This window comes from Eptesicus fuscus, chromosome 4 (genome assembly GCF_027574615.1).
Source record: "Eptesicus fuscus isolate TK198812 chromosome 4, DD_ASM_mEF_20220401, whole genome shotgun sequence".
NCBI lineage: Eukaryota > Metazoa > Chordata > Mammalia > Chiroptera > Vespertilionidae > Eptesicus > Eptesicus fuscus.
The window spans coordinates 1,975,991-2,001,666 of NC_072476.1; the positions used below are offsets into that span (position 1 = coordinate 1,975,991).

Genomic DNA, 25,676 nt, shown 5'->3' on the forward strand with positions numbered 1-25,676 from the left:
TGTCAAATATTAATTGAGCATAGTGGTTTGGGTCGATATCTGGGTTCTCTATTCTCTTCCATTGATCAATATGTCTGTTCTTGTGCCAGTACCAGGCTGTTTTGAGAACAGTGGCTTTGTAATACAGCTTGAAATCTGGTATTGAGATTCCACCTACTTTATTCTTCTTTCTCAGGGCTATTCGGGGTCTTTTATTATTCTAGATGAATTTTTGGAGAGTTCTTTCTAGGTCTGTGAAATATGCTGTTGGTATTTTGATGGGGAGTGCATTGAATCTGTAGATTGCTTTGGGTAGTATGGACATTTTAATGATGTTGATTCTACCAATCCATGAACATGGTATGTTCTTCCATCTGTTTACCTCTTCCTCTATCTCTTTTTTCAGTGTCCTGTAGTTTTCTGCGTATAGATCTTTTACCTCCTTAGTTAAGTTTATTCCTAGGTATCTTAATTTTTTTGGTGCAATGGTAAATGGGATTGCTTTTTTTAGTCTCTCTTTCTGTAAGTTCATTATTGGTGTATAGAAAAGCCATAGATTTCTTGGCATTAATTTTGTATCCCGCTACATTGCCGAATTCATTTATTAAGTCTATTGGTTTTTTTATGGAATCTTTTGGGTTATTTATGTTCAATATCATGTCATCTGCAAATAAGGACAGCTTCACTTCTTCTTTTCCAATTTGGATGCCTCTTATTTCTTCTTCTTGCTTAATTGCAATGGCTAATACTTCCAGTACTATGTCAAACAGGAGTGGTGAGAGTGGGCATCCCTGTCTTGTTCCTGTTCTTAGGGGAAATGGTTTTATTTTTTGCCCATTGAGTATGATGTTTGCTGTGGGTTTATCATATATAGCTTTTATTATGTTGAGGTATGATCCTTCTATTCCCACCTTGTTGAGAGTTTTTATCAAGAAAGGGTGTTGGATTTTGTCAAATGCTTTTTCTGCATCTATTGATATGACTATGTGATTTTTATCTCTCAGTTTGTTTATGTGATGTATCATGTTTAGTGATTTGCGGATATTGTACCATCCTTGCATTCCTGGGATAAATCCTACTTGGTCATGGTGTATGATCTTTCTGATGTACTGCTGGAGCCGATTTGCTAGAATTTTGTTGAGGATTTTGGCATCTATGTTCATGAAGGATATTGGCCTGTAATTCTCTTTCATTGAGTTGTCTTCATCTGGTTTTGGTATTAGGGTGATGCTGGCTTCATAGAAGGAGCCTGGAAGTGTTCCTTCCTCTTGAATTTTTTGGAATAGTCTGAGGAGGATAGGTTTTGGTTCTTCCTTGAAAGTTTGGTAAAACTCTCTTGTGAAGCCGTCTGGCCCTGGGCTTTTGTTTGCCGGAAGCTTTTTGATGACTACTTCAATTTCTTCCATAGTTACTGGCATGTTGAACTGTTTAGATTCTTCCTGATTGAGTTTTGGAAGCTTGTATTTTTCTAGGAATATGTCGATTTCCTCGAGGTTGTCCAGTTTGTTGGAATAGAGTTGTTCGTAGTATTTTGTAACAATCCTTTGTATTTCGGTGGGGTCTGTTGTTATTTCACCTCTTTCATTTCTGATTTTGTTTATTTGGGTCCTCTCTCTTTGCTTCTTGGTGAGCCTGGCTAGAGGTTCATCAATCTTGTTTATCCTTTCAAAGAACCAGCTATTGGTTTTGTTGATCTTTTGTATTGTTTCTTTGGTCTCTATGTCGTTTATCTCCGCTCTGATCTTTATTATTTCTTTCCTTCTGCTTACACTGGGCTTATCTTGGTGCTCTCTCTCTAACTCTTTGAGTTGTTGGGTTAGGTAATTTATTACCATTGTTTCTTGTTTTTTGCAGTAGGCTTGTAGAGCTATGAACTACCCTCTCAAGACTGCTTTCACTGTGTCCCATAGATTTTGGATTGTTGTGTTTTCATTGTCATTTGTTGCCATGATGTTTTTTATTTCTTCCTTGATGTCTTTGGTAACCCAAATTAATGGTTTAATAGCATGCTGTTTAGTCTCCAAGTGTTTGATTTCTTTGGGTTGTTTTTATATTAGTTGATTTCCAGTTTTATGCCACTGTGATCTGATAAGATACTTGATATGATTTCTATCTTCTTGAATTTGGTGAGACTTTGCCTATGTCCTAACATATGGTCTATCTTTGAAAATGACCCATGTGCACTTGAGAAGAATGTATATTCTGTGGCTTTGGGGTGAAATGTTCTGAAGATGTCGATTAATTCCATCTGTTCTAGTGAGTCATTTAGGATTGATGTTTCTTTGCTGATTTTTTGTTTAGAGGATTTGTCCAGTTGTGATAGTGGGGTATTGAAGTCTCCTACTATGATTGTATTGCTGTCAATCTGTCCTTTCATATCTTCCAGGAGTTTTTTAATGTATCTTGGTGCTCCTGTATTGGGTGCATATATGTTTACCAGAGTTATTTCTTCTTGTTGGATTTCTCCCTTTAGTATTATGAAGTGGCCTGCATTATCTCTAGTTATGTCCTTCACTTTGAGATCTAATTTGTCAGATATAAGTATTGCTACCCCAGCTTTTTTTTCATTTCCATTCGCCTGGAAAACCTTTTTCCAGCCCTTTACTCTCAGTCTGTATGTGTCTTTTTTTTTGAGGTGGGTTTCCTCTAGACAGCAGATATATGGGTTTTGTTTTCTTATCCAATCTGTTACCCTGTGTCTTTTGATTGGGGCATTCAATCCATTTACATTTAAAGTTATTATTGATAGGTACTTATTTGACGCCATTTTTATTCTATACCCCTGTGTTCCTTCTTTGCTTCCTATTTCTTTCTTTCTTTTTTTTTTTTACAGCAGACCCTTTAGCATTTCTTTCATTGCTGGTTTGGTGGTGATAAACTCCCTTAGTCCTTTTTTGTCTGTGAAGCTCCTGATTTCACCTTTAATTTTGATTGATTATATGAGGTACTTTATACATTATATTTAATATTCAAAACAATAGCTCCATATTATGGAACACAAATGTAGGGCCAAGATATATCAAAAGTGTATCTTAGTCATATTTATACACCCATTTAATTCTTTAAAGTTCCTGATCATCTTACAGGTTTGAGTTTTTACAATTAACTCAAAAGGCTTAAATTAGATTTATTCCATCTGAATTGAATGCACCTGGATGATGAGTCACATAAACATCTAAGCTTTTTATTAAATTTATTGGCATAACACACTATATAATAAAGAGGTAATATGCAAATTGACCATCACTCCAGCACACAAGATGGCCACCCCCATATGGACACAAGATGGCCGGCAGGGGAGGGCAGTTGTGGGCAATCAGGCCAGCAGGGAAGGGCAGTTGGAGGTGACCAGGCCAGTGGGGGAGGGCAGTTGGGGGGACCAGGCCTGTAGGGGAGGACAGTTGGGGTGGACCAGCTATGCAGGAGAAGGCAGTTGGGGGTGATGAAGCCTGCAGTGGAGGCCAGTTGAGGGGGACCCAGGCCTGCAAGGAAGGGCAATTTGGGGGAACCAGGCCTGCAGGGGAGAGCAGTTGGGGGGACCAGGCCTGCAGGGGAGGGAAGTTGGGGGGGGGGGAACCAGACCTGCAGGGGAGGCCAGTTGGGGGGGGCCAGACCTGCAGGGGAGGGAAATTGGGGGGAACCAGGCCAGCAGGGGAGGGCAGTTAGGGGTGACCAGGATGGCAGAGGAAGGCAGTTGGTGGCATCTAGGCCTGCAGGGGAGGGCAGTTGAGGGTAACCAGGCCTGAAGGGGAGGGCAGTTGCAGGGAACCAGGCCTGCAGGGGAGGGCAGGTGAGGGTAACCAGGCCTGAAGGGGAGGGCAGTTGCAGGGAACCAGGCCTGCAGGGGAGGGAAGTTGGGGGGGACCAGGCCTGCAGGGGAGGACAGTTGGGATGGACCAGTCATGCAGGGGAGGGAAGTTGGGGTGGGGGGACCAGACCTGCAGGGGAGGGAAATTGGGGGGAACCAGGCCAGCAGGAGAGGCCAGTTAGGGGTGACCAGGATGGCAGAGGAAGGCAGTTGGTGGCATCCAGGCCTAAAGGGGAGGGCAGTTGCAGGGAACCAAGCCTGCAGGGGAGGGCACTTGGGGGGAACCAGGCCTGCAGGGGAGGGAAGTTAGGGGCAATCAGGCCGGAAGGGGAGCAGTTAGGCATCAGTCAGGCTGGCAGGGGAGTGGTTAAGGGGTGATCAGGCTGGCAGGCAGAAGCAGTTAGGGGCAATCAGGCAGGCAGGCAGACAAGCGGTTGGGAGCCAGTAGTTCTGTATTGTGAGAGGGATGTTCCAGATTGGAGAGGGTGCAGGCTAGGCTGAGGGACACCACCCCCACCCCCATGCACAAATTTCATGCACCAGGCCTCCAGTTGGTTAATAAAATTATATGTGTATCAAGTAAATAATTATATGGTACATTATTATATACTAGAAGCCCATTGCAGGAAGTTTCATGCAATAGACTTTCCTTCACCTGGCTGCCAGCACCAGTTTTCCGCCAGTACCAGTTTTCCTCTGGCCACCCGTGGATGGCAGCGCCTCCAGCCAGCGCGATTGGCCACCTGGCACCATTTCCTCTGGCCACCAGCCGATTGGAGCGCCTCCCTAAGGCTGGGGGCGGGACTCGGGGTGGCCGATGGTGCTGGCTGGAGGTGCTCCAATCGGCAGGTGGCCAGAAGAAAACTGGTGCTGGGGGAAAACTGATGCCGGCAGCCACGCAATCGGCCACCCCAAGTTCCAGCACTGGTGCCTTCTGCCGGCCCCATGGGTCCTCCTGCAGCACCCGCCATTTAGGCCAGTGAGAAGGGGGGGGCGGGGACTCCTGAGGGGGACTCTCCGCCCCCCGCTTCTCCCGCCAGCCAATCGGCCACCCTGAGTCCCACTCCCCGCGCCTCCAACCGGCCCAATCGTGGGCGTAGCAGAGTGATACAATTTGCATATTACCTTTTTATTATGTAGGATGGCTTTGTGTGTTTGCCACCAAAACTCAAATCTCTTTTCATCACCATATATTTGAGATCCTCCCCAACCAGTACTCTTTAATACCTCCTCATCTCCTTCCCTCTGGTAATCACCATGCTGTTGTCTGTGTCTATTAGTTTTTTGTTTGTTTATCTTATTTGTTCATTTGTTACTTTCAGTTGCATATTTTACATATGAGGGAAATCTTATAGTTGTTGACTTTTTCTATATGACTTATTTCTCTTTAGTATGATATTTTCAAGATCCATCAATGCTGTGAAAAATGTCAGTATTTCATCTTATGGCTGAGTAGTATTTCATTGTATCAAATCATCTATCAGCGGACACTTTGGTTGTCTCTATAGGTTAGCCACTGTGAATAATGTTGCAGTTAATAAAAAATCATATATATCTTTGCAAATAAATGTTTTCAAATTTTCAGGTAGGTATCCTGAAGACAGATTGCTGAGTCATATGGTAAATCTATTCTTAGTTTTTTTTAGAAACCTCCATACTGATTTCCATAGTTGCTGTACTAGTTTACATTTCCACCAGCAATGACTGAGGGTTTCTTTTCTCCACAACTTCTCCAACACTTGTTATTTATTAATAGAGGCCCAATGCACGAAATTCATGCAAGAGTAGGCCTTCCTTCCCCCAGCTGCCAGCACCAGCTTCCCTTTGGCACCCAGGACCCAGGCTTCCCTCTGGCTGCCGACTGGCACCCAGGACCCAGGCTTCCCTCTGGCCGCCGACTGGCACCTGGGACCTGGGCTTCATCAGGAAGGTTGTCCAGAAGGACTTTCAGTCTAATTAGCATATTACACTTTTATTATTATAGATATTACTAGTTGATAATAGCCATTCTGACAGCTGTTTGGTGGTATCTCATTGTAGTTTTGATTTGTTTCCCTAATAACTAGTGAAGTTGAGCATCTTTTCATATGCCTGTTGACCATTTGTATGTCTTCTTGGGAGAACTGTCTGACAATTTTTTAGTTAGATTGTTTGTTATTTTGGTTTTGAGTTATATGAGTTCTTTATATGTTTTGATTATTAACTCCTTGTCAGAGCTCTTGTGTGCAAATAGCTTCTTCCATTTTGATGGTTGCCTTTGATTTGTTGGTAGTTTCTTTTGCTGTGCAGAAGCCTTTTAGTCTGATATAGTCTCATTCATTTATTTTTACCTTTATTTCCATTGCCTTTGGAGTCAAATTCATAAAATCCTTCCTAAGATCAAGATCCATAAGTTTAGTACATATGTTTTCTTCTATGTAATTTATTATTTCAGGTTTTATATTTGGGTTTTCTATCCATTTTGAGTTAATTTTTATATGTGGAGACAAACAGAAGTCTAATTTTAGTCTTTTCATATGGCTTTCCAGCTTTTCTAGAACCATTTATTAAAGAGGCTTTCTATCCTCCATTGTATGTGTTTTGCTCCTTTATTAAGAATCACTTGCCCATATACTTCTCTTTTTTCTAATTCTCCTGAGGGTATTTTTTCCATTAATTTTTAGAAAAAGTGGAAGGGAAGGAAGGGAGAGTGAGAGAAAGAGAAACATCTATGTGAGAGACACATCAAATTGGTTGCCTCCTACACATGCTCCAACCCTGGGCTGGGATTGGGCCTGCAACCCATGTACATCCACTTGACCAGTATTGAACCTGGATCCTTCTTCCATGGAATGATGCTCTAACCACTGAGATAAAACATCCAGGGTTGTCCATATATTCCTGGGTTTACTTCTGGTCTCTCCATTTTATTTCACTGGTCTTTGAGTCTGTTTTCTGCCAATACCATGCTGTTTTGATCATTACTTTGTAGTTTAATTTGAAGTCAGGGAGTATGATACCTCTAGCTTCATTCTTTTTTCACAGGATTGCTTTGGCTATTTGGGGTCTTTTGTGGTTCCATACAAATATGATGATTTTTTTGTTCTATTTCTTTTTAAAATGCCATTGGGATTTTCTAAAATTGATTTGAGAGAGAGAATTATTATTCCACTTATTTATGCATTAATTGGTTGATTCTTATATCAAACCTTGGCATATGGGGACAATTCTCTAACCAATTGAGCTACCCATCCAGGGCCCCATTGGGATTTTGATGGAGATGGCATTAAATCTGTATATTGCATTAAATAATTTGTACATTTTAACTATGTTGATTTTTTTCAATCCATGAAAATGGGACTATCCCTCCATTTCTTTATGTCTTTTTCTTTCGCTTTTAATAAGGCTTTGTGGTTTTCAGTGTATAGGTTCTTCACATCCATTATTACATTTATTTTTAGGTATTTCATTCTTTTTATTGCAATTGCAAAGTGAATTTAATTTTTCTGAAACTTCATTGTTAGTATATAGGAATATAATAAATATTTTTGATATTTTATTACATTTAATAGGGTTACATTTGTTAATAAAACGACATAGGTTTTAAGTGTATAGTTATGTACATTATCTGTATACTGCATGTGTGCCCACCATCCAAAATCAAATCTCCTTCTATCACCATACACTCAAATTGATTTTTTGTGCATTTATATTATATGCACAACTTTACTGTTTCTGCTTATTGTTTCTACTAGTATCTTAGGTGGAGTCTTTAAGGATTCCTATAAAAAGAATTGTGTAATCTGCAAAATGTGACTATTTCATTTCTTCATTCCTACTTTGGATGCCTTTTATTTCTATTTCTTGCCTGATGGCTCTGGCTAGGACTTCCCGCACTCTGTTAAATAAGAGTAGTGGGTGTGGACATCCTTGTCTTGTCCTGATCTTAAAGGAAAGGAAATGCTTTCAGTTTTCCACTATTGAGTATACCAGCTGAGGGTTTGTCATAATATGGCCTTTATTATGTTGAGGTATTTTTCTTCTAAAACTATTGTGTTGTTTTAATCATAAATGTTGTATCATGTCTAATGCTTTTTCTGCATCTATTAATATAATCATATAATTTTTAACCTTCATTTTTTAATGCAGTGTGTCACATTGATTGACTTGCATATGTTGAATTATCCTGTGCCACTTGAATGATCCCCACTTGATTGTGATGTATTCTTTTTATGTATTATCAGTTTGCTAGTATTTTGTTTGCATCTGTATTTATCAGAGATATTGGTCTGTAGTTTTTTGGGGGCGTTATTTTTTAATATATTTTATTGATTTTTTTACAGAGAGAAAGGGAGAGGGATAGAGTGTTAGAAACATCAATGAGAGAGAAACATTGATCAGCTGCTGGGGATGTGCCTGCAACCAAGGTACATGCTCTTGACCAGAATCGAACCTGTGACCCTTCAGTCATTAGGCCGACGCTCTATCCACTGAGCCAAACCAGTCAGGGCTTTTTTGTGTTATCTTTGCCAGGTTTTGCATTAGGGTTATGTTGGCCTCATTAAATGTGTTAGGAAATATTACCTCTTCTTTAATTTTTTAGAAGAGTTTGATAATATGTATTAAATCTTTTTTGAATGTTTGGCAGAATTCACTAGTGAAGTCATCTGGTCCTAGACTTTTACCTTTTGGGAAATTTTAATGGTTGTTATAATTTCTCCATAGTCTATTTAAATTTATAATTCTTTATTTTCCTTTTTATTAAATTTATTGGAGTAAAACTGTTTAATGAAACTATACAGCTTTCAGGCGCACAGTTCCGTAACACATCATGTGCACACTGTGTTGTATGTTCAAGACCCCAAGTCAAGTCCCCTTCCATTGTTATTTTCCCCCTATATCTTCCTTAGCCTTCTTCCACCACCTTCCCCAAGCAATCACCACACTTATTGTTCATGTCCATGAGATTTTTCTCTTTTATTTATTGTTTTTGGCCCAATCTCTCAACCCCAACCAGCCCTCCAAACCTCCACCCCTAACATATTTTAGCCTGCTCTGTATAAGTCTGTATCTATTTTGCTTGTTAGTTCATTTTGTTCATTAGATTCCACATATTAATGAAATCTTATGGTACTTGCCTTTCTCTGAGTAGCTTATATTGCTTAGCATAATGCTCTCCAGGTCTATCCGTGCCATTGCAAAATTTCCTTTTTATGGCTGAGTAGTATTCCATTGTGTAAATGTACCACAACTTTTTTATCCACTCATCTACTGATGGACATTTGGGAAGTTTCCAAATCTAGGCTATTGTAATAACATTGCAATCAACACAGGGTACATACAGTCTTTCAACGTGGAATTTCTAGGTTGTAAGGCAGTTTCATTTGTAATTTTTTTGAGATAAACTCCAGACTGCTTTCCACGGTGTCTGCACAAATCTGCATTCCCACCAATAATGCAAGAGAGTTCCCTTTTCTCTACATCCTTGACACACTTCTTTGTTGATTTATTGATGATAGCCATTCTAATAGGTGTGAGGCAATATTTTATTATGGTTTTACTTTGGCATTTTTTTTTTTATGATTAGTGACACTGAGCATATTTTCCTATGTCTATTAGCCATTCGTATGTCCTCCTTGCAGAAGGGTCTGTTTCGTTCTTTAGCTCATTTTTTATTGGATTGTTCGGATGTTTTTTTATGTTGAGTTTCATGTTACTTATAAATTTTGAACATTAATACCTTATCATTGGCAAATATGTGCTCCCATTCAGTGGGTTGTCTTTTCACTTTGTTGATAGTTTCCTTTGATGTACAAATCTTTTCAGTTTGATGTAGTCCCCGTTGTTTATTTTTCTTTCCTTTTGTTTCCCTTGCCCTAGAAAATATGTGAGAAAAAATTTTGCTACAAGAAAAATCCAAGATTTCACTGTCTATGTTTTCTTCTAGGATTTTTGTTTTTTCAAGTCAAACTTTTAAGTTTTTCATCCATTTTGAGTTTATTCTTGTGTAGGATCTAGTTTAAATGTTTTGCACATATATATCCATTTAATTTTCTTAAAATCTTCAATACACTTTCTTTACCCCATTGTATGGTTTTTACTTTCTTTGTCAAATATTAATTGAATATAAAACTGTAGGTTTATTTCTGTGTTCTCTATTCTGTTCAGTTTATCTATATATCAGTTTTATGCCAGTATCATGTTATTTTTATTACTATGGACTGGTAGTATAGTTTCATATCAGGTAGTGTGATTCCTCCATATTTGTTCTTCTTTCTCAAGATTTCTTTGGCTATTTGGCATCTCTTATGGTTCCATATAAATTTTTGGAATATTTGTTCTAGTTCTGTGAAATAAGCCATTGGTATCTTGGTAAGAATTACATTGAATCTGTAGATTGCTTTAGGTAGTATGGACATTTTAATGATATCAATTCTTCCGATCCATGAACATGGTATAAACTTCCGCTTTGTTGTTCCACTCATCCATGCACTGATTGGTTGATTCTTTTTTTAAATTTAATAAATCTTTATTGTTCAGATTATTACAATAGTTTCTCCTTTTTCCTCCAAGAGCTCCCTCCCCTCCACCTGGTTCCCACCCCACCCTCTGCCCTTACCCCCATTCCCACTGTCCTCATCCATAGGTGTACGATTTTTGTCCAGTCTCTTCCTGCACCCCTCAACACCTTCCCCCCTGAGAATTATCAGTCCACTCCCTTCCTATGCCCCTGATTCTATTATATTCACCAGTTTATTCTGTTCCTCAGATTTTTAATTTACTTGATTTTTAGGTTCACTTGTTGATAGATATGTATTTGTTGTTCATAGTTTTTATCTTTACATTTTCTTTTTCCTCTTCTTGAAGAATTCCTTTAAGCATTTCATATAATACTGGTTTGGTGTTCATGAACTCCTTTAGCTTTTTCTTATCTGTGAAGATCTTTATCTGACCTTCAATTCTGAATGATAACTTTGCTGGGTAGACTAATCTTGGTTGTAGGTACTTGCTATTCATCACTTTAAATATTTCTTGCCACTCCCATCTGGCCTGCATAGTTTCTGTTGAGAAATCAGCTGACAATCATATGGGTGCTTCCTTGTAGGTAATTAACTGTTTTTCTCTTGCTGCTTTTAATATTCTCTCTTTGTCTTTTGCTCTCAGAATATTAATTATGATGTGTCTTGGTGTGGTCCTCTTTGGATTCCTTTTGTTTGGGGTTCTGTGCACTTTCTGGGAATGTAAGTCTATTTCTTTCACCAGGTGAGGGAAGTGTTCAGTCATTATTTCTTCAAATAGCTTTTCAGTATCTTGCTCTCTCTCTTCTTCTGGCACCCCCATAATTCTGATGTTGGTAAGCTTGAAGTTGTCCCAGAGGCTTCTTACACTATCTTCAACTTTTTGGATTCTTTTTTCTTTTTGCTTTTCCGGTTGAGTGTTTTTTGCTTCTTTGTATTTCAAATCTTTGACTTGATTCTTGCATTCCTCTAGTCTGCTGTTGGGTCTGAGTATAATATTTTTTATTTCAGTCAGCATATGCTTAATTTCTAGTTGGTCCTTTTTCATATCTACGAGGGTTTAGCTAAATTTATCGGCCTTTTCTAGGAATTTCTTGAAAAACCTTATAACCGTGGTTTTGAATTCTATATCCAGTTGGTTTTTTTCCCCCTCCATTTCTTTCATTTGTGATCTGTTACTTTGTCTCCACATTTTTGCTGCTTCCCTGAGTTGGTAGGGTAGCTTTGTGTACTAGGTTTCCTACATGGCCCTGTGGGTTGGCCTCCCAGTCACCTGAGGTGGACACTATTAGTGCACTCCTTTATGGTCTGTGTGTACAGCCTTGTTGTAGTTAAGTCTTGATTGTTGTTGGTATCACTGGGAGGAATTGACCGCCAGGCCAATTGGCTATGTGTATCAACTGTGTCTATGCTGGGAGACCTGTGCTGGAGACCACCTTATAGGACCAGACTTGCAAAATTGCAAAAGCCTCTGTGCTCAGCTTGGATGGGGCGGAGTCTCAGGGCTGAGCAGACAGTCTTGGCTTCCTGTCAGCTCTGACCTTATGCGCGCACCTCCAGACCTCTGCCTTCTGCGTCTCCCCTGAGTTTCCACCTAACAGTCCAGATTCCCCAAGGCTCACCCGGAACTGAGATTCAGTGCAGTCATAACTGGGGTTCAGTGCAGTCAGGAGCTTCCGACTCCCTTCCGCTAGAGAGTGCTAGCAGCAACCTCAGCAGTCAGTCTTCTCTGCGGCGTGCGCCTCCAGACCTGTGCCCACTGCAGTTTCCCTGAGTCTCCAAGTTTCCGTGTGCCTTTCTCTCTACCTGACAATCTAGACTCCCCCCGTATGAGCCTGGGTCCATGGGGTTTCACCCGGAACTGGGGTTCAGTGCAGTCGGAACTAGGGTTCAGTGCAGTCAGGGTCTTCCTTCCCTCTCCCGCCAGAGAACACCAGCCAGGCACTCAGCCGCCCTTCCTCTCTACGCCTGTGTCTCCATACCTCAGTCGTTTGCAACTCCTCTGATTTTCCATGAGCTTTTTTCTTTTCTTCTAGTTGTAGAATTTCCACTCCGCCAGCTTTCCTATGGTTCTGGATGATGTCTGTTCTGTCTTGTAGTTGTAGTTTTGAAATTGTTGTGTGAGGCAGCAGTTTAGGTGTTTACCTATGCTGCCATCTTGGTTTTTCCTCTGATTGGTTGATTCTTGCATGTGGCCTGACTAGGGATGGAACCTGCAACCTTGGTGTATTGGTGTATGGAGACAATGCTCTAACCAATGGAGCTACCTGGCTAGGGCCTTTTTAAAAATCAAAATAAGAAGTATAAATGTAAATGCAATGACCATTTGAAATGAATATACTTAAAAGCTATGAATTTTTTTCCTTTAATTCCAGAAAATAATTTCTCTGTATATATGATGCACTACTTAAGCACAAAAGTTTTCTGGTTTCTTTAAGGTTTCTAATAAAAAATGTTTTCTAAAATTTAAGAACCTTCTTTCAACATTTCATACCTTCCTTCTCTGCTTTATCTTTTCTAACACAATATACTATATTTTAACTTATTTATCTTTATTATTTGTTCCCTTTGGCTAAAAAGTAGCCTTGTGAGGACAGGAATTTTTATCTACTTTTTAAACTACTGTATCCCCAGGGCCTAGATAATGCCTGATACACAATGGACAACCCATGATAATAAATGAGTATTTATTAAGATTACAGTCTCAGTAGTTCTAAGTAGATGAAAACAGGGGCCTTTCTTCACACAACTACTGTATCTCTTTATATACACTATTATTATTATTATTTAAAATTTTGTTTAAATTATAGAGGAAAATTCTAGCTATTCAATGTCTTGGTTTTTGGAGCAACATTTGGAAATTTTAAGTGTGAGCCTTACTAGAGTCAAAACAAAATCTTTTGTGACATACCATGTCTCCTCCCTGTGGACCTAGGTAACCTGAACCATGGAAAGCCAAATTTGGTCTTACAAGATGAAAAAATACAAAACTTCTTCATTTGGTTTTCTAAATGATTTCTCTCAGGTGCTACATACCGCATAATCATGGAGATTGAACCACAGTGTGATGTCGAAAAGCTCTCTGCAGTGATTCAGTCTTATATTCCACATGCCACCTTGGAAAAGTACACTGAAGCTGAATTATCATTTATCCTACCCAAAGAGTATATAGAAAGGTATAAATTTAGGGAGTTCTAGATGGGTGGTTTGGGAGACCAAAAATTATTTTTAATTTTCCAGGTTTAGCAAGTTTAGTAAGTAGTATTCTGTTAATGAACCAGTTAAGCTGTCATTTGCCAACTAGAGTTGGGAAGTTCGCAGCTGAAGATTTCTCTCATTAAATAGGGGATTGCTTATTCAATTCATGTTCTTTCAAAGCTTATTTGATGTTTTTCTTTTTTATTTTATTTATTTTATTTTTAATTACATTTAGTTAGGTGACCTTGTTTAATATGATCATATAGGTGTAGGTTTCTATGTTACAAGATCTATATATTGCATTATATGCCCACTACCCAAAGTTCTGGCTTTTCTTTTTGAGAGAGGTTTGCCATTTATTTTCTATCTCTTCCTGGTGTTCACAATGGTAATTCATGATAAGATGTTCATAATAAACAAATTTTATGTATGGTGAGATCCAGGGGAGACATTAAGATGAAATAAGAAAGTAGCTTCAATTGCAACTCTTGGAGTAAGATTAACAAGGACAATTGTTGGATAATTATAAATCTGGAGGTGCTGAATAATACTTTAAAAAAAGTTAGAGAAGCTGCTTAAATGTATCACATCTGTCAAATCCTATATCATATGTATTCACATGACATTGTCAGAAAGAATAATAAGTACATCATTAATATTAAGTATAAAATAGGAAATGTAAGGATTTAGAAACAGGTAATATTTTTATCCTGTACTCCCACTAAATACTTTGGATATGGAAGGAAGAAAAAGAAAGAATTTCTGAGACATGAATAACTAGCCACACAGTTGATTATCAACACTTTAGATGTGGAGATTCTGGGCCATGGACAGTGGACCTAGTAAGCATAAAATGTAAATCATGAAGTTAGGGGAAAATATATGAACTCAGAATGAAATTTATTTTAAACCAAGTGTTGAAAGAGAAAAAACAATTTAAGGCTCACACATTAAATAAAATGTCCATAGCCTGCCTGTTCTCGGTATTGTTCACTATAATAAGAGAAGAATAAAATGACAAAGAGTTCTTGGTTATTTTCAAGACTTTGATATCTTAATTAATTGTTTATTTGCTTTGGGCTGGGTACAACTCTAAATGTTTTCCAACTGCGTATTTACATAAAAACAAGGGAGAGACTTAGAATCAATACTGATAACCTCAATGCCTATATTCTAATCTATAAAATACGACTAACAAAATGAACTTGAAATTTGTATGTTGGTTCTTTGTGAAGACCAGTGACGTTAGTGAAACTTCAGTCATACCGATCAGAAAGAATAACAGAAAAAACACAAATTACCAAAACTAACTCAAGAAGAAATTAATTTGAAAACCTATTAAAGACATTTAATTTGTACTATAAAACATCCCCACAGAGAAAACTCCAGGATCAGATGACTTCACAGATGAATTCTACCAAACATTTAAAGAAGAAAAAATAGCAATTCTATATAAACTTTTCTAGAAATTGAGAGAAAAGGGAACATTTCCCAATTTGTTTTATAAGGCCAAAATTACCCTGGTACTAAAACCAGTCAATGATTGCATTACAAGATTATTATTAGCAGTAGTATTCAATAACCCTCACCAGAATATATGGGCCCTTAAACACAGGTGAATAGGGATTCTATTGAGAAGATTCAAAAGGAAGCTAACAATGACCTTAAAATATGTGAAGGGCTGTCATTGGAGGAGGGATTAGATCGAACTGAGGGTAAAGCAGAAGTAGTAGCCAAAGCTAGGGGAAGTTAGATGAAAATGTATTCAGCCTTAAATAGGGGTGAAATTTAGAAGTTGAAGAGTTTTGAGTCTACCATCTCTGAGGGTAATCACACATAGACTTGATAGTTCCTTCCCGGGAATGGGAGGTATGTTGAAGTGGATGGGTCTCTGGAGACCTTTTCAACCTAAAACAGTGTTCACTTTTCCTGGTAAAACTATTCTTGGACTTCTTCATGTAACTGCACTACAATTAGCAAAACCTTCATACAATTTACCTATTTGATTAAATCTCTCCAGTGCCCAGCTACTGCTTCACTAACTCTATTTTCTGTCATTTATGATTCATACCTCCTGTACTTTGCGAACTTTTTCATTTGATGTAGGAATCACATGTAAATAAATTAAATTTTATTAACACTTCTAAAAATAAATTTATAATTTTAGAAGAATAAAAGAATATCAAAGACAAAGTTGCAGTATAGAGACATTTGCTAAGGTAAAAATCTCTCTTTTTTTTCATTTGTTTCACAATAAGCATTACAGTGAAGAATAATCTAAACATTTTTCCATGGCTAACTAGAAATTATTACAGAACAAAACAATACTGAAAATTCATTTTTAAAAAACAGCCTAAAACTTGAAAATGGGCAAAGGACTTGAATAGACAGTCCTCCAAAGAAGATGTACAGATTGCCAATAAGCACACGAGATGTTCAACAGCACTACTCATTAGGGAAAATCAAATTAAAAAACAAACACAAAAATAGCAAAGGTTGGTAAGGATGTGGAGAAATTGGAACCCCATGCATTGCTGCTGGGATGTAAAACAGTGTATCTGTTGTGGAAAATGGTATGGAGGTTCCTCAAAAAGTTAAACATAGAATTACTAAATGACCCAGCAATCCCTCTTCTAGGTATATACCCAAAGTAATTGAAAACAGAAATTCTAACAGATATTTGTACACCAATGCTCATTCACAAAATCCAAAAGGTGGAAACAACCCAAATGTCCACTGAATTAATGGGTAAGCAACATGTATATCCATACAATGAGTATTTTTCATTCTTAAATATTCTGACACATGCTACAACACTTATGAACCTGGAAAGAATTATGCTAAATGAAATAAGCCAGACACAAAAGGACAAATATTGTATGATCCCAACTTATATGTGGCACACAGAACAGGCAAACCCACAGAGACAGAAAGTGGAAGTGAAGCTAAGGGAAGGAAGGAATAGGGAATTAATTATTGTGTAATGTGTGTAGAGTTTTAGTTTGGGATTGTGAAAAAGTTCTGGAAGTTGGAGGTGATGATTGTACAACATTGTGAATGTGCTTAATGCTGCTTCAATTGTACACTTAAAATAATGAAATGGTAAATTTTATGTTTTATATCTATTACCTCAGTAAAATAATTTAAGAAAACAATAGGAACGAATACAATTGGGAATGGAATTGAGTATTAAATAGAGAAAATGTAAGTGCTCATGTTTCTTATTAAATTGATTGGGATGATGTTGATTAATAAAATCATATAGCTGTCAAGTGTTTAATTCTATGATGCACCATCTGTATCTCTCATGGTGTGCCTATCACCCAAAGCCCATCTTCTTTCATCACCATATATTCGACCCACTTCACTGCCCTCCTAGTCCCCTTCCCTCTGGTAACCACCATACTGGTGTCTGTGTCTATGAGTTTCTGTTTATTTGTTCATCTTGTTTGCTCATTTGTTGCTTTCAATTTTATATTTTACGTATGAGTGAAATCATGTTCTTATCTTTTTCTGATTTATTTCCCTTAGCATGATATTTTCAAGGTCTCTCTCTCTCTCTCTCTCTCTCTCTCTCTCTCTCTCAAATCAATAAATTTAAAAAATGTGTAAAAGATCCAGCCATATTGTCATAGATGCCAGTATTTTATCTTTTCTTATGGCTGAGTAGTATTCCATTATATGTATATGTATTTTTAAAATATTTTATTTACTAGAAAATAAAATGTATCTAGACTAGTGCTTTTTCCTTTCTCTTTGCCTCCAGATTTGAAGCTCTGTTTGATGATCTGAAAGAGAAGAAGAGTGAGCTGGGCATTGCCAGCTTTGATGCTTCAATTACTACCATGGAAGAAGTCTTTCATAAGTGAGTAATAATGACCTTAAAAAATTTCCACCACTAACATTATACACCATTCTGAAGGCAAACTTCACCCTGTTTGCATTGGAATACATTAATTACAGTTATGTATTTTTAAAAATATGTTAATATTTATGCTAATGTATTTCTGTATTTTCAGCTAAGAATGTGTAAAGATTTTGAACTTGAGCCTTGATTCATATGTCTTATTATGTTAGTCAAGAAAAAAACCATTAAAATTGGTGTTATCATAGGAAAAGTTAGAGTTCTAACTTGGATTCTGAACTAGAAATGACTTTAAAATTTTGACCTAACCATGTTTCCATAATTTATTTAATTTGTACATTATTTTATTTTATTGACAGTGTTACAGATATCCCCTAATTTCTCCCCCCTTACCACCCTCTTCCCATCAACTAGCCAACTCCAGCCTTCACCATCCCACTGTCTGTGTCCATGGGTTATGCATATATGCATACAAGTTCTTTGGTTGATCTCTTTCCACCCATCCACGCCCACCTTCCCTCTGAGATTAGACAGTCTGTTTGTGTTTCCATGACTCTGGATCTATTTTGTACATCAGTTTCTTATGATCATTAGATTCCACTTATAAGTGAGATCATGTAGTATTTATTTGTCTTTCTCTAACTGGCTTATTTCACTCAGTATAATACTCTCCAGGTCCCTCCATGCTGTCTCAAAAGGTAAGAAATACTTATTTTTTATAGCTGCGCAGTATTCCATGGTGTAAATGTACCACCACTCATCTAGTGATGGGTCCCTGGGCTGTTTCCAGATCTTAGCTATTGTAAACAATACTGCTATGAACATAGGGGTGCATATATTCTTTCTGATTGGTGTTTTGGGATTCTTAGGATATATTCCTAGAAGTGGTATTACTGGGTCAAACAATAGTTCCATTTTTTAATAATATATATGGTTTTTAGTTGTTTACAGTATTATAGTTATCTCCTATTCACCTCCTTTACCCACCTCTACCCAGCCCCTACCCAACTCCCAGGTCTTCACCACCCTATTCCCTGTGTCCATGGGCTATGAATATCAGTACATAAGTTTTTTTGTTTAATTTCTCCTCATCTCCTCACCCCCACATTGAGGTATGTCTGTCTGTTCCATGCCTTATATGCTTCAAGTCTTATTATGTTGATCAATTTTTAAAAAATTAAAAATGGAACTTCTGTTTGACCTAGCAAGTCCACTTCTGGAAATACATCCTAAAAACCCCAAAACTCCAATCAGGAAGAATATAAACATAGCAGCTTCATTTACAGTAGCTAAGGCTGGGAAGCAGCCCAAGTGCCCATTAGTGGATGAATGGGGAGTTCATTTTTTATTTCTGAGGAAACTCCATACTGTTCTCCACAGCGGCTGCCCCAGTCTGCATTCCCACCAGCAGTGCACGAGGGTTCCCTCTTCTCCACATCCTCTCCAGCACTTGTCACTTGTTGATTTGTTGATGGTAGCCATTCTGGCAGGTGTGAAGTGAGGGAAGGGTGTTTCACTTAGCGTAATACTCTCCAAGGCGCTCCATGCTGTTGCAAAGGGTAAGAGAACCTTCTTTTTTACTGCTGCATAGTATTCCATGGTGTAAATGTACCACAGCTTTTTATCCACTCATCTACTGATGAGAAGTTGGGCTGTTTACAAATCTTAGCTATGGTGAATTGTGCTGCTATGAACATAGGGGTGCATACATTCCTTCTCATTGGTGTTTCAAGTTTCTTAGGATATATTCCTGGAAGTGGGATTGCTGGGTCAAATGGGAGTTCTGCATTTAATTTTTTGAGGAAACTCCATACTGTTCTCCACACTGGCTGCACCAGTCTGCATTCCCACCAGCCATGCACAAGGGTTCCCTTTTCTCTGCATCCTCTCCAGGACTTGCTCTTTGTTGCTTTATTGAAGGTAGCCATTCTGGCAGGTGTAAGATGACACACTGTTGTAGTTTTCAATGTGCATCTCTCTGATGATTAGTGACAATGAGCATCTCTTTTTTCATATGTCTGTTGGCCATCTGTATGTTCTCTTTGGAGAAGTATCTATTCTGGTCCTTTCCCCATTTTTTTAATTTTTTTAATTTTTATTTATTATTGTCTTAAGATTTACACATGTCTCCTTTTTCCCCAATTGACCCCACACAACCATTCCAGGGCAAGCTCCCACTGCCCCAGTGTCTGTGTCAATTGATTATGCTAATATGCATGCGTACAAGGACTTTGGTTGCTCTCTAACCACCTCTCCACCTCCCCTGCCATTTGTCTCTGGATCTATTTTTGTTCATCACATTATGTTGATCATTATATCCCACATATGAGTGAGATCATGTGATATTTATCTTTCTCCAACTGGCTTATTTCACTTAGCATAATGCTCTCCAGTTCCATCCATGCTGTTGCAAATGGTAGGAGCTCCTTCCTTTTTACAGCAGCATAGTATTCCATTGTGTAGATGTACCACAGTTTTTGAATCCACTCATCTGCTGATGGGCACTTAGGCTGTTTCCAAATCTTAGCTATTGTAAATTGTGCTTCTATGAACAAAGGGGTACATATATCCTTTCTGATTGGTGTTTCTGGTTTCTTGGGATATATTCCTAGAAGTGGGATTACTGGCTCAAAGGGCAGTTCCATTTTTATTTTTTTGAGGAAACTCCATACTGTTCTCCACAGTGGCTGCACCAGTCTGCATTCCCACCAGCAGTGCAGGAGGGTTCCTTTTTCTCCACATCCTCACCAGCACTGTCGTTTGTTGATTTGTTGGTGATAGCCATTCTGAGAGGTACCTCATTGTTGTTTTGATTTGCATCTCTCGGATGATCAGTGACTTTGAGCATGTTTTCATATGTATCTTGGCCTTCTGTATGTCATCTTTCGAGAAGTGTCCATTTAGGTCTTTTGCTCATTTTTTTTATTGGATTGTTTATCTTCCTTTTGTTAAGTTGTATGAGATCTCTAAAAATTTTGAAGAATAAACCCTTATCTGAAATAGCATTGGCAAATATGTTCTCCCATGCAGTGAGCTCTCTTGTTGTTTTGTTGATGGTTTCTTTTGCTGTGCAGAAGCTTTTTATTTTGATGTAGTCACATTTGTTTATTTTCTCCTTAGTCTCCATTGCTCCAGGAGCTGTGTTGGTAAAGATATTGCTATGACATATGTCTACTGTTTTGCTACCTATGGAGTCTTGTAGGATTTTTATGGTTTCTCATCTTACATTTAAGTCCTTTATCCATTTTGAGTTTATTTTTATTTATGGTGTAAATTGGTGATTTAGTTTCAAATTTTTGCATGTATCTGACCAAATTTCCCAGCACCGTTTATTGAAGAGACTGTCTTGACTCAATTGTATGCTCTTGCCTCCTTTGTCAAATATTAATTGAGCATAATGGCTTGGGTCGATTTCTGGGTTCTCTGTTCTGTTCCATTGGTCTATATATCTGTTCATGTGCCAGTACCAGGCAGTTTTGAGAACCGTGGCTTGGTAATATAGCTTGATATCTGGTATTGTGATCCCTCCAACTTTGTTCTTTTTTCTCAGGATTGCTACAGCTATTTGAGGTATTTTTTCATTCCATATAAATTTTTGGAGAGTTTGTTGCAGTTCTTTGAAATATGCTGTTTGAATTTTAAGGGGGATTGCATTGAATCTCTAAATTGTTTTGGGTATTGGAGATTTTAATGATGTTGATTCTACAAATCCATGAACTTGGTATATTCTTTCATTTTTTTATATCTTCCTCTATCTCCTTTATTTAATCTCCTGTAGTTTTCTGAGTACAGGTCTTTTACCTCCTTAGTTAAGTTTTTTCCTAGGTATCTTAATTTTGTTAGTACAATGATAAATAGGATTTTTTGTTTGTTTGCTTATTTGTTTCCCTTTCTGTGAATTCATTATTGGTGTATAAAAAGGCCATAGATTTGGAGTGCTAATTTTTATCCTGCTATATTGCCGAATTCATTATTACAGTGGTTCTCAACCTTCCTAATGCCTCGACCCTTTAATACAGTTCCTCGTGTTGTGGTGACCCCCAACCATAAAATTATTTTTGTTGCTACTTCATAACTGTAATTTTGCTACTGTTATGAATTGTATTGTAAATTTCTGTGTTTTCCGATGGTCTTAGGTAACCCCTACAGTAGTTCTCAACCTGTGGATCGCGACCCCTTTCATAGGGGTCGCCTAAGACCATCGGAAAACACAGATATTTACATTACGATTCATAACAGTAGCAAAATTACAGTTATGAAGTAGCAACAAAAATAGTTTTATGGTTGGGCGTCACCACAACATGAGGAACTGTATTAAAGAATCACGGCATTAGGAAGGTTGAGAACCACTGATTTATTAGTTCTAGTAGTTTTTTGATGGAGTCTTTGGGTTTTTCTATGTACAGTATCATGTCATCTGTGAATAAGGACAGTTTTACTCATTTTTTCTGTTATGAATGCCTTTTATTACTTCTTGTCTGATCACTCTGGCTAGCACTTCCAGTACTATGTCGAACAGAAGTAGTGAAAGTGGGCAGCCCTATCTTGTTCCCGTTCTTAGGGAGAATGAGTTTAGTTTTTGCCCATTGAGTATGATGTTGGCTGTGGATTTTTCATATAAGGCTTTTATTAAGTTGAGGTATGATTCCTCTATTCCCATTTTGCTGAGAGTTTTTATCAAGAAAGGGGGAAGTGGGAGAGATCAACCAAAGAACTTGTATGCATGCATATAAGCATAAGCGATGGACGCAGACAACAGAGGGTGAGGGTGAGGGCAGGACTGGAGGGATGAGGAGACAATGAGGGGATAAAGACACATTTGTAATTCCTTAATAAAAATGTTTTAAAAAGAAAAGCTGTTTGATTTTGTCAAATGCTTTTCTGCATCGATTGATATGATTATGTAATTTTTGTCTCTCAATTTGTTTATATGATGGTATCATATTTGTTGATTTTCGGATATTGTACCATCCTTGCATCCCCACTTCATCATGGTGTATGACCTTTCTAATGTAATGCTGGATTCTATTTGCTAGAATTAGGTTGAGGATTTTAGCATCTATGTTCATCAAGGATATTGGCCTGTAGTTCTCTTTTATTGTGGTGTCTTTATCAGATTTTAGAATTAGGGTAATGCTGGCTTCATAGAAGGAACTTGGAAGTGTGCCTTCCTTTTAAATTTTTTGTAATAGATTGAGGAGTATAGGTTTTAGTTCTTTGAATGCTTGGTAGAACTTCCCTGTAAAGGCATCCGGACCAGGGCTTTTGTTTGCTGGAAGATTTTTTATCACTGCTTCAATTTTTTCGGTGGTTATCGGCCTATTCAGGTTTTGGGTTTTTTTTATTACATATGTATCCTTATTCCCCCATTATCCTCAACCTCCTCCCTATTCATGCTCTTAACCTCCTGTTGTCTGTGTCCATTGATTAGGCTTATATGCATGCACATAATCCCTTTGATTGATCTCTACCCCTTACCCCCACCGTCCCCTACCTTCCCTGAGGTTTGACGTTCTGATCAATGTTTCTCAGGTTTTTTTATTCTTCCTGATTTAGTATTGGGAGCTTGTGTTTTTTTATGAATATGTCCATTTCTTCTAGGTTGTCCATTTTGTTGTAATAGATTTGCTGGTTTGGTGGTGATGAACTCTTTAGCTTTTTCTTATCTGTGAAGCTCTTTATCTGCCCTTCAATTCTGATGATAACTTTGCTGGGTAGAGTAGTCTTGGTGTAGGTTCCTGCTATTCATCACTTTGAATATTTCTTGCCACTCCCTTCTGGCCTGCATGGTTTCTGTTGAGAAATTAGCTGATAATCGTATGGGAGCTCCCTTGTAGGTAACTAACTGTTTTTCTCTTGCTGCTTGTAAGATTCTCTCTTTGTCTTTTGCCCTTGGCATTTTAATTATGTCTTGGTGTGGTCCTCTTTGGATCCCTTTTGTTTGGGGTTCTGTGCGCTTCCTGGACTCGTAAGTCTATTTCTTTCATCAGGTGGGGGAAGTTTTCGTTCATTATTTCTTCAAATAGGTTTTCAGCATCTTGCTCTCTCTCTTCTTCTGGTACCCCCATAATTCTGATGTTGGTTCGCTTGAAGTTGTCCCAGAGGCTTCTTACACTATCTTCAACTTTCTGAATTCTCTTCTCTTCATGCTTCTCTGGAGGAGTGTCCTTGGCCTCTTTGTATTCCAAATCTTTGAGTTGATTCTTGCAATCCTCTAGTCTGCTTTTGGGTCTCTGTATAATATTTTTTATCTCAGTCAGTGTATGTTTAATTTCTAGTTGGTCCTTTTTCATATCCTCAAGGGTCTCATTGAATTTATCGGCCTTTTCCATGAAATTCTGAAAAACCTTATAACCGTGGTTTTGAACTCTATGTCCAGTCGCTTATTCTCCTCCATTTCTTTGGTTTGTGATCTGTTTCCTTGCCTTCTCATATTCTCTGCTTCCCTGAGTTGGTAGGGTAGTTTTGTCTACTAGGTGTCCTATTGGTTCAACGGGTCAGCCTCCCAGTTACTTGAGGTGGACACTCTTGGTGTACCCTTGTGTACTGTGTGTCCCCCAGCAGGAGCTACAGCAAGAACTAGTTTTTTTCATAGTATTTTTTTCATAATCATCTGTGTTTCTGACAGATCGGTTGTTACTTCATCTCTTTCATTCCTGATTTTGTTTATTTGGGTCCTCTCTCTGTGCTTTTTGCTAAGCCTGGCTAGAGGTTCATCAATCTTGTTTATCCTTTCAAAGAACCAGCTCTTGATTTTGTTGATATTTTGTATTTTTTGTTTGTTTGTTTGTTTTTTGTTTTTGTTTTTTTTTGGTCCCTATGTCATTTATTTCTGCTCTGATATTTATTATTTCCTTCCTTCTGCTTATGCTGGGCTTTTTCTATTGCTCTCTTTCTAACTGTTTGAGTTGTAGGGTTAGATAATTTATTACCATTTTTTCTTGTTTTTTGTGGTAGACCTGTAAACTTCCCTCTCAAGACTGTTTAAATGTGTCCCTTAGATTTTGGATTGTTGTGTTTTCATTGTCATTTGTTGCCATGATGCTTTTTATTTCTTCTTTGATCTCTTTGGTAACCCAATCATTGTTTAATAGCATGCTATTTAGCCTCCAGGTGTTTGTTTGTTTTTCCATTGTTTTTATTGTGATTGATTTCTAGTTTTATGCCATTGTGATCTGAGAAGATGCTTGATATGATTTCTCTATCTTCTTGAATTTGAAGAGACTTTGCCTGTGCCCCAATATGTGGTCTATCTTTGGAAATGCCCCATGTGCACTTGAAAATAATGTATATTCCATGGCTTTTGGGTGAAATGTTCTAAAGATGTCAATTAATTCCATCTGATCTAGTGAGTCTTTTAGAATTGATGTTTCTTTGCTGATTTTTTGTTTAGAAGATTTACCCAGTGGTGTTAGTGGGGTATTAAAGTCCCCTACTATGACTGTATTGCTGTCAATCTCTCCCTTAATATCCTCCAGATGTTTTTTTATGTACGGTATTTGGGTGCTCCTGCATTGGGTGCATGTATGTTTACCAGAGTTATATCTTCTTGTTGGATTGCTCCCTTTAGTATCATGAAGTGGCCTTCCTTATCTCTTGTTATGGCCTTCACTTTGAGATCCAATATGTCAGATATAAGTACTGCTACCCCAGCTATTTTTTCATTTCCATTAGCCTGAAAAACCTTTCCATCCCTTCACCATCAGTCTGTGTGAGTCCTTTGTTCTGAGGTGGGTCTCCTGTAGAGAGCAGATATATCAGTCATGTTTTCTTATCCATACAGCTACCCTAGGTCTTTTGATCTGGGCATTTAATCCACTTACATTTAAAGTTATTATTGATAAATACTTGTTTGTCACCATTTTTATTCTTTATGCCTGTATTCCTTCTTCCATTCCTATTTATTCTTTTTACAGCAGACCCTTTAGCATTTATTTCATTGCTGCTTTGGTGGCAATTAACTCCCTTAGTCCTTTTTTGTCTGTGAAGATCCCGATTTCACCCTCAACTTTGATTGATAGCCCTGCTGGGTACAGTATTCTTGGATTCAGACCATTGCTTTGCATGACTTTGTATATTTCATTCCATTTCCTTCTGTCCAGATGTGTTTCTGTTGAGAAATATTTTGATATTCTGATGGGAGATCCCTTGTAGAAAACTTTCTGTCTCTCTCTGGCAGCCTTTAAGATGCTTACTTTGTCATTGGTGTTTGCCAGTTTAATTATAATGTGTCTTGGTGTAGGTCTTTTTGGGTTCATCTTGTTTGGGACTCTGTGAGCTTCTTGGACTTGTATGAGTTTTTTTTCTTGCCAATATCTGGGAAGTTTTC

At 38.0% G+C, this 25,676-nt stretch overlaps 1 protein-coding gene across 7 annotated transcripts in view; it reads left to right on the forward strand.

Moving 5' to 3' along the window:
- LOC103296290 (phospholipid-transporting ATPase ABCA3-like) overlaps nucleotides 1-25,676 on the forward strand; it is a 451,749-nt gene that overhangs the window by 255,924 nt on the left and 170,149 nt on the right. For all 7 annotated transcript variants that reach the window (XM_054714397.1, XM_054714395.1, XM_054714398.1 and 4 more), the window contains 2 exons: nucleotides 13,310-13,460; nucleotides 17,249-17,347. In XM_054714397.1, coding sequence (XP_054570372.1) covers nucleotides 13,310-13,460; nucleotides 17,249-17,347 — 250 coding nt within the window. The remainder of the gene's footprint in view (nucleotides 1-13,309; nucleotides 13,461-17,248; nucleotides 17,348-25,676) is intronic.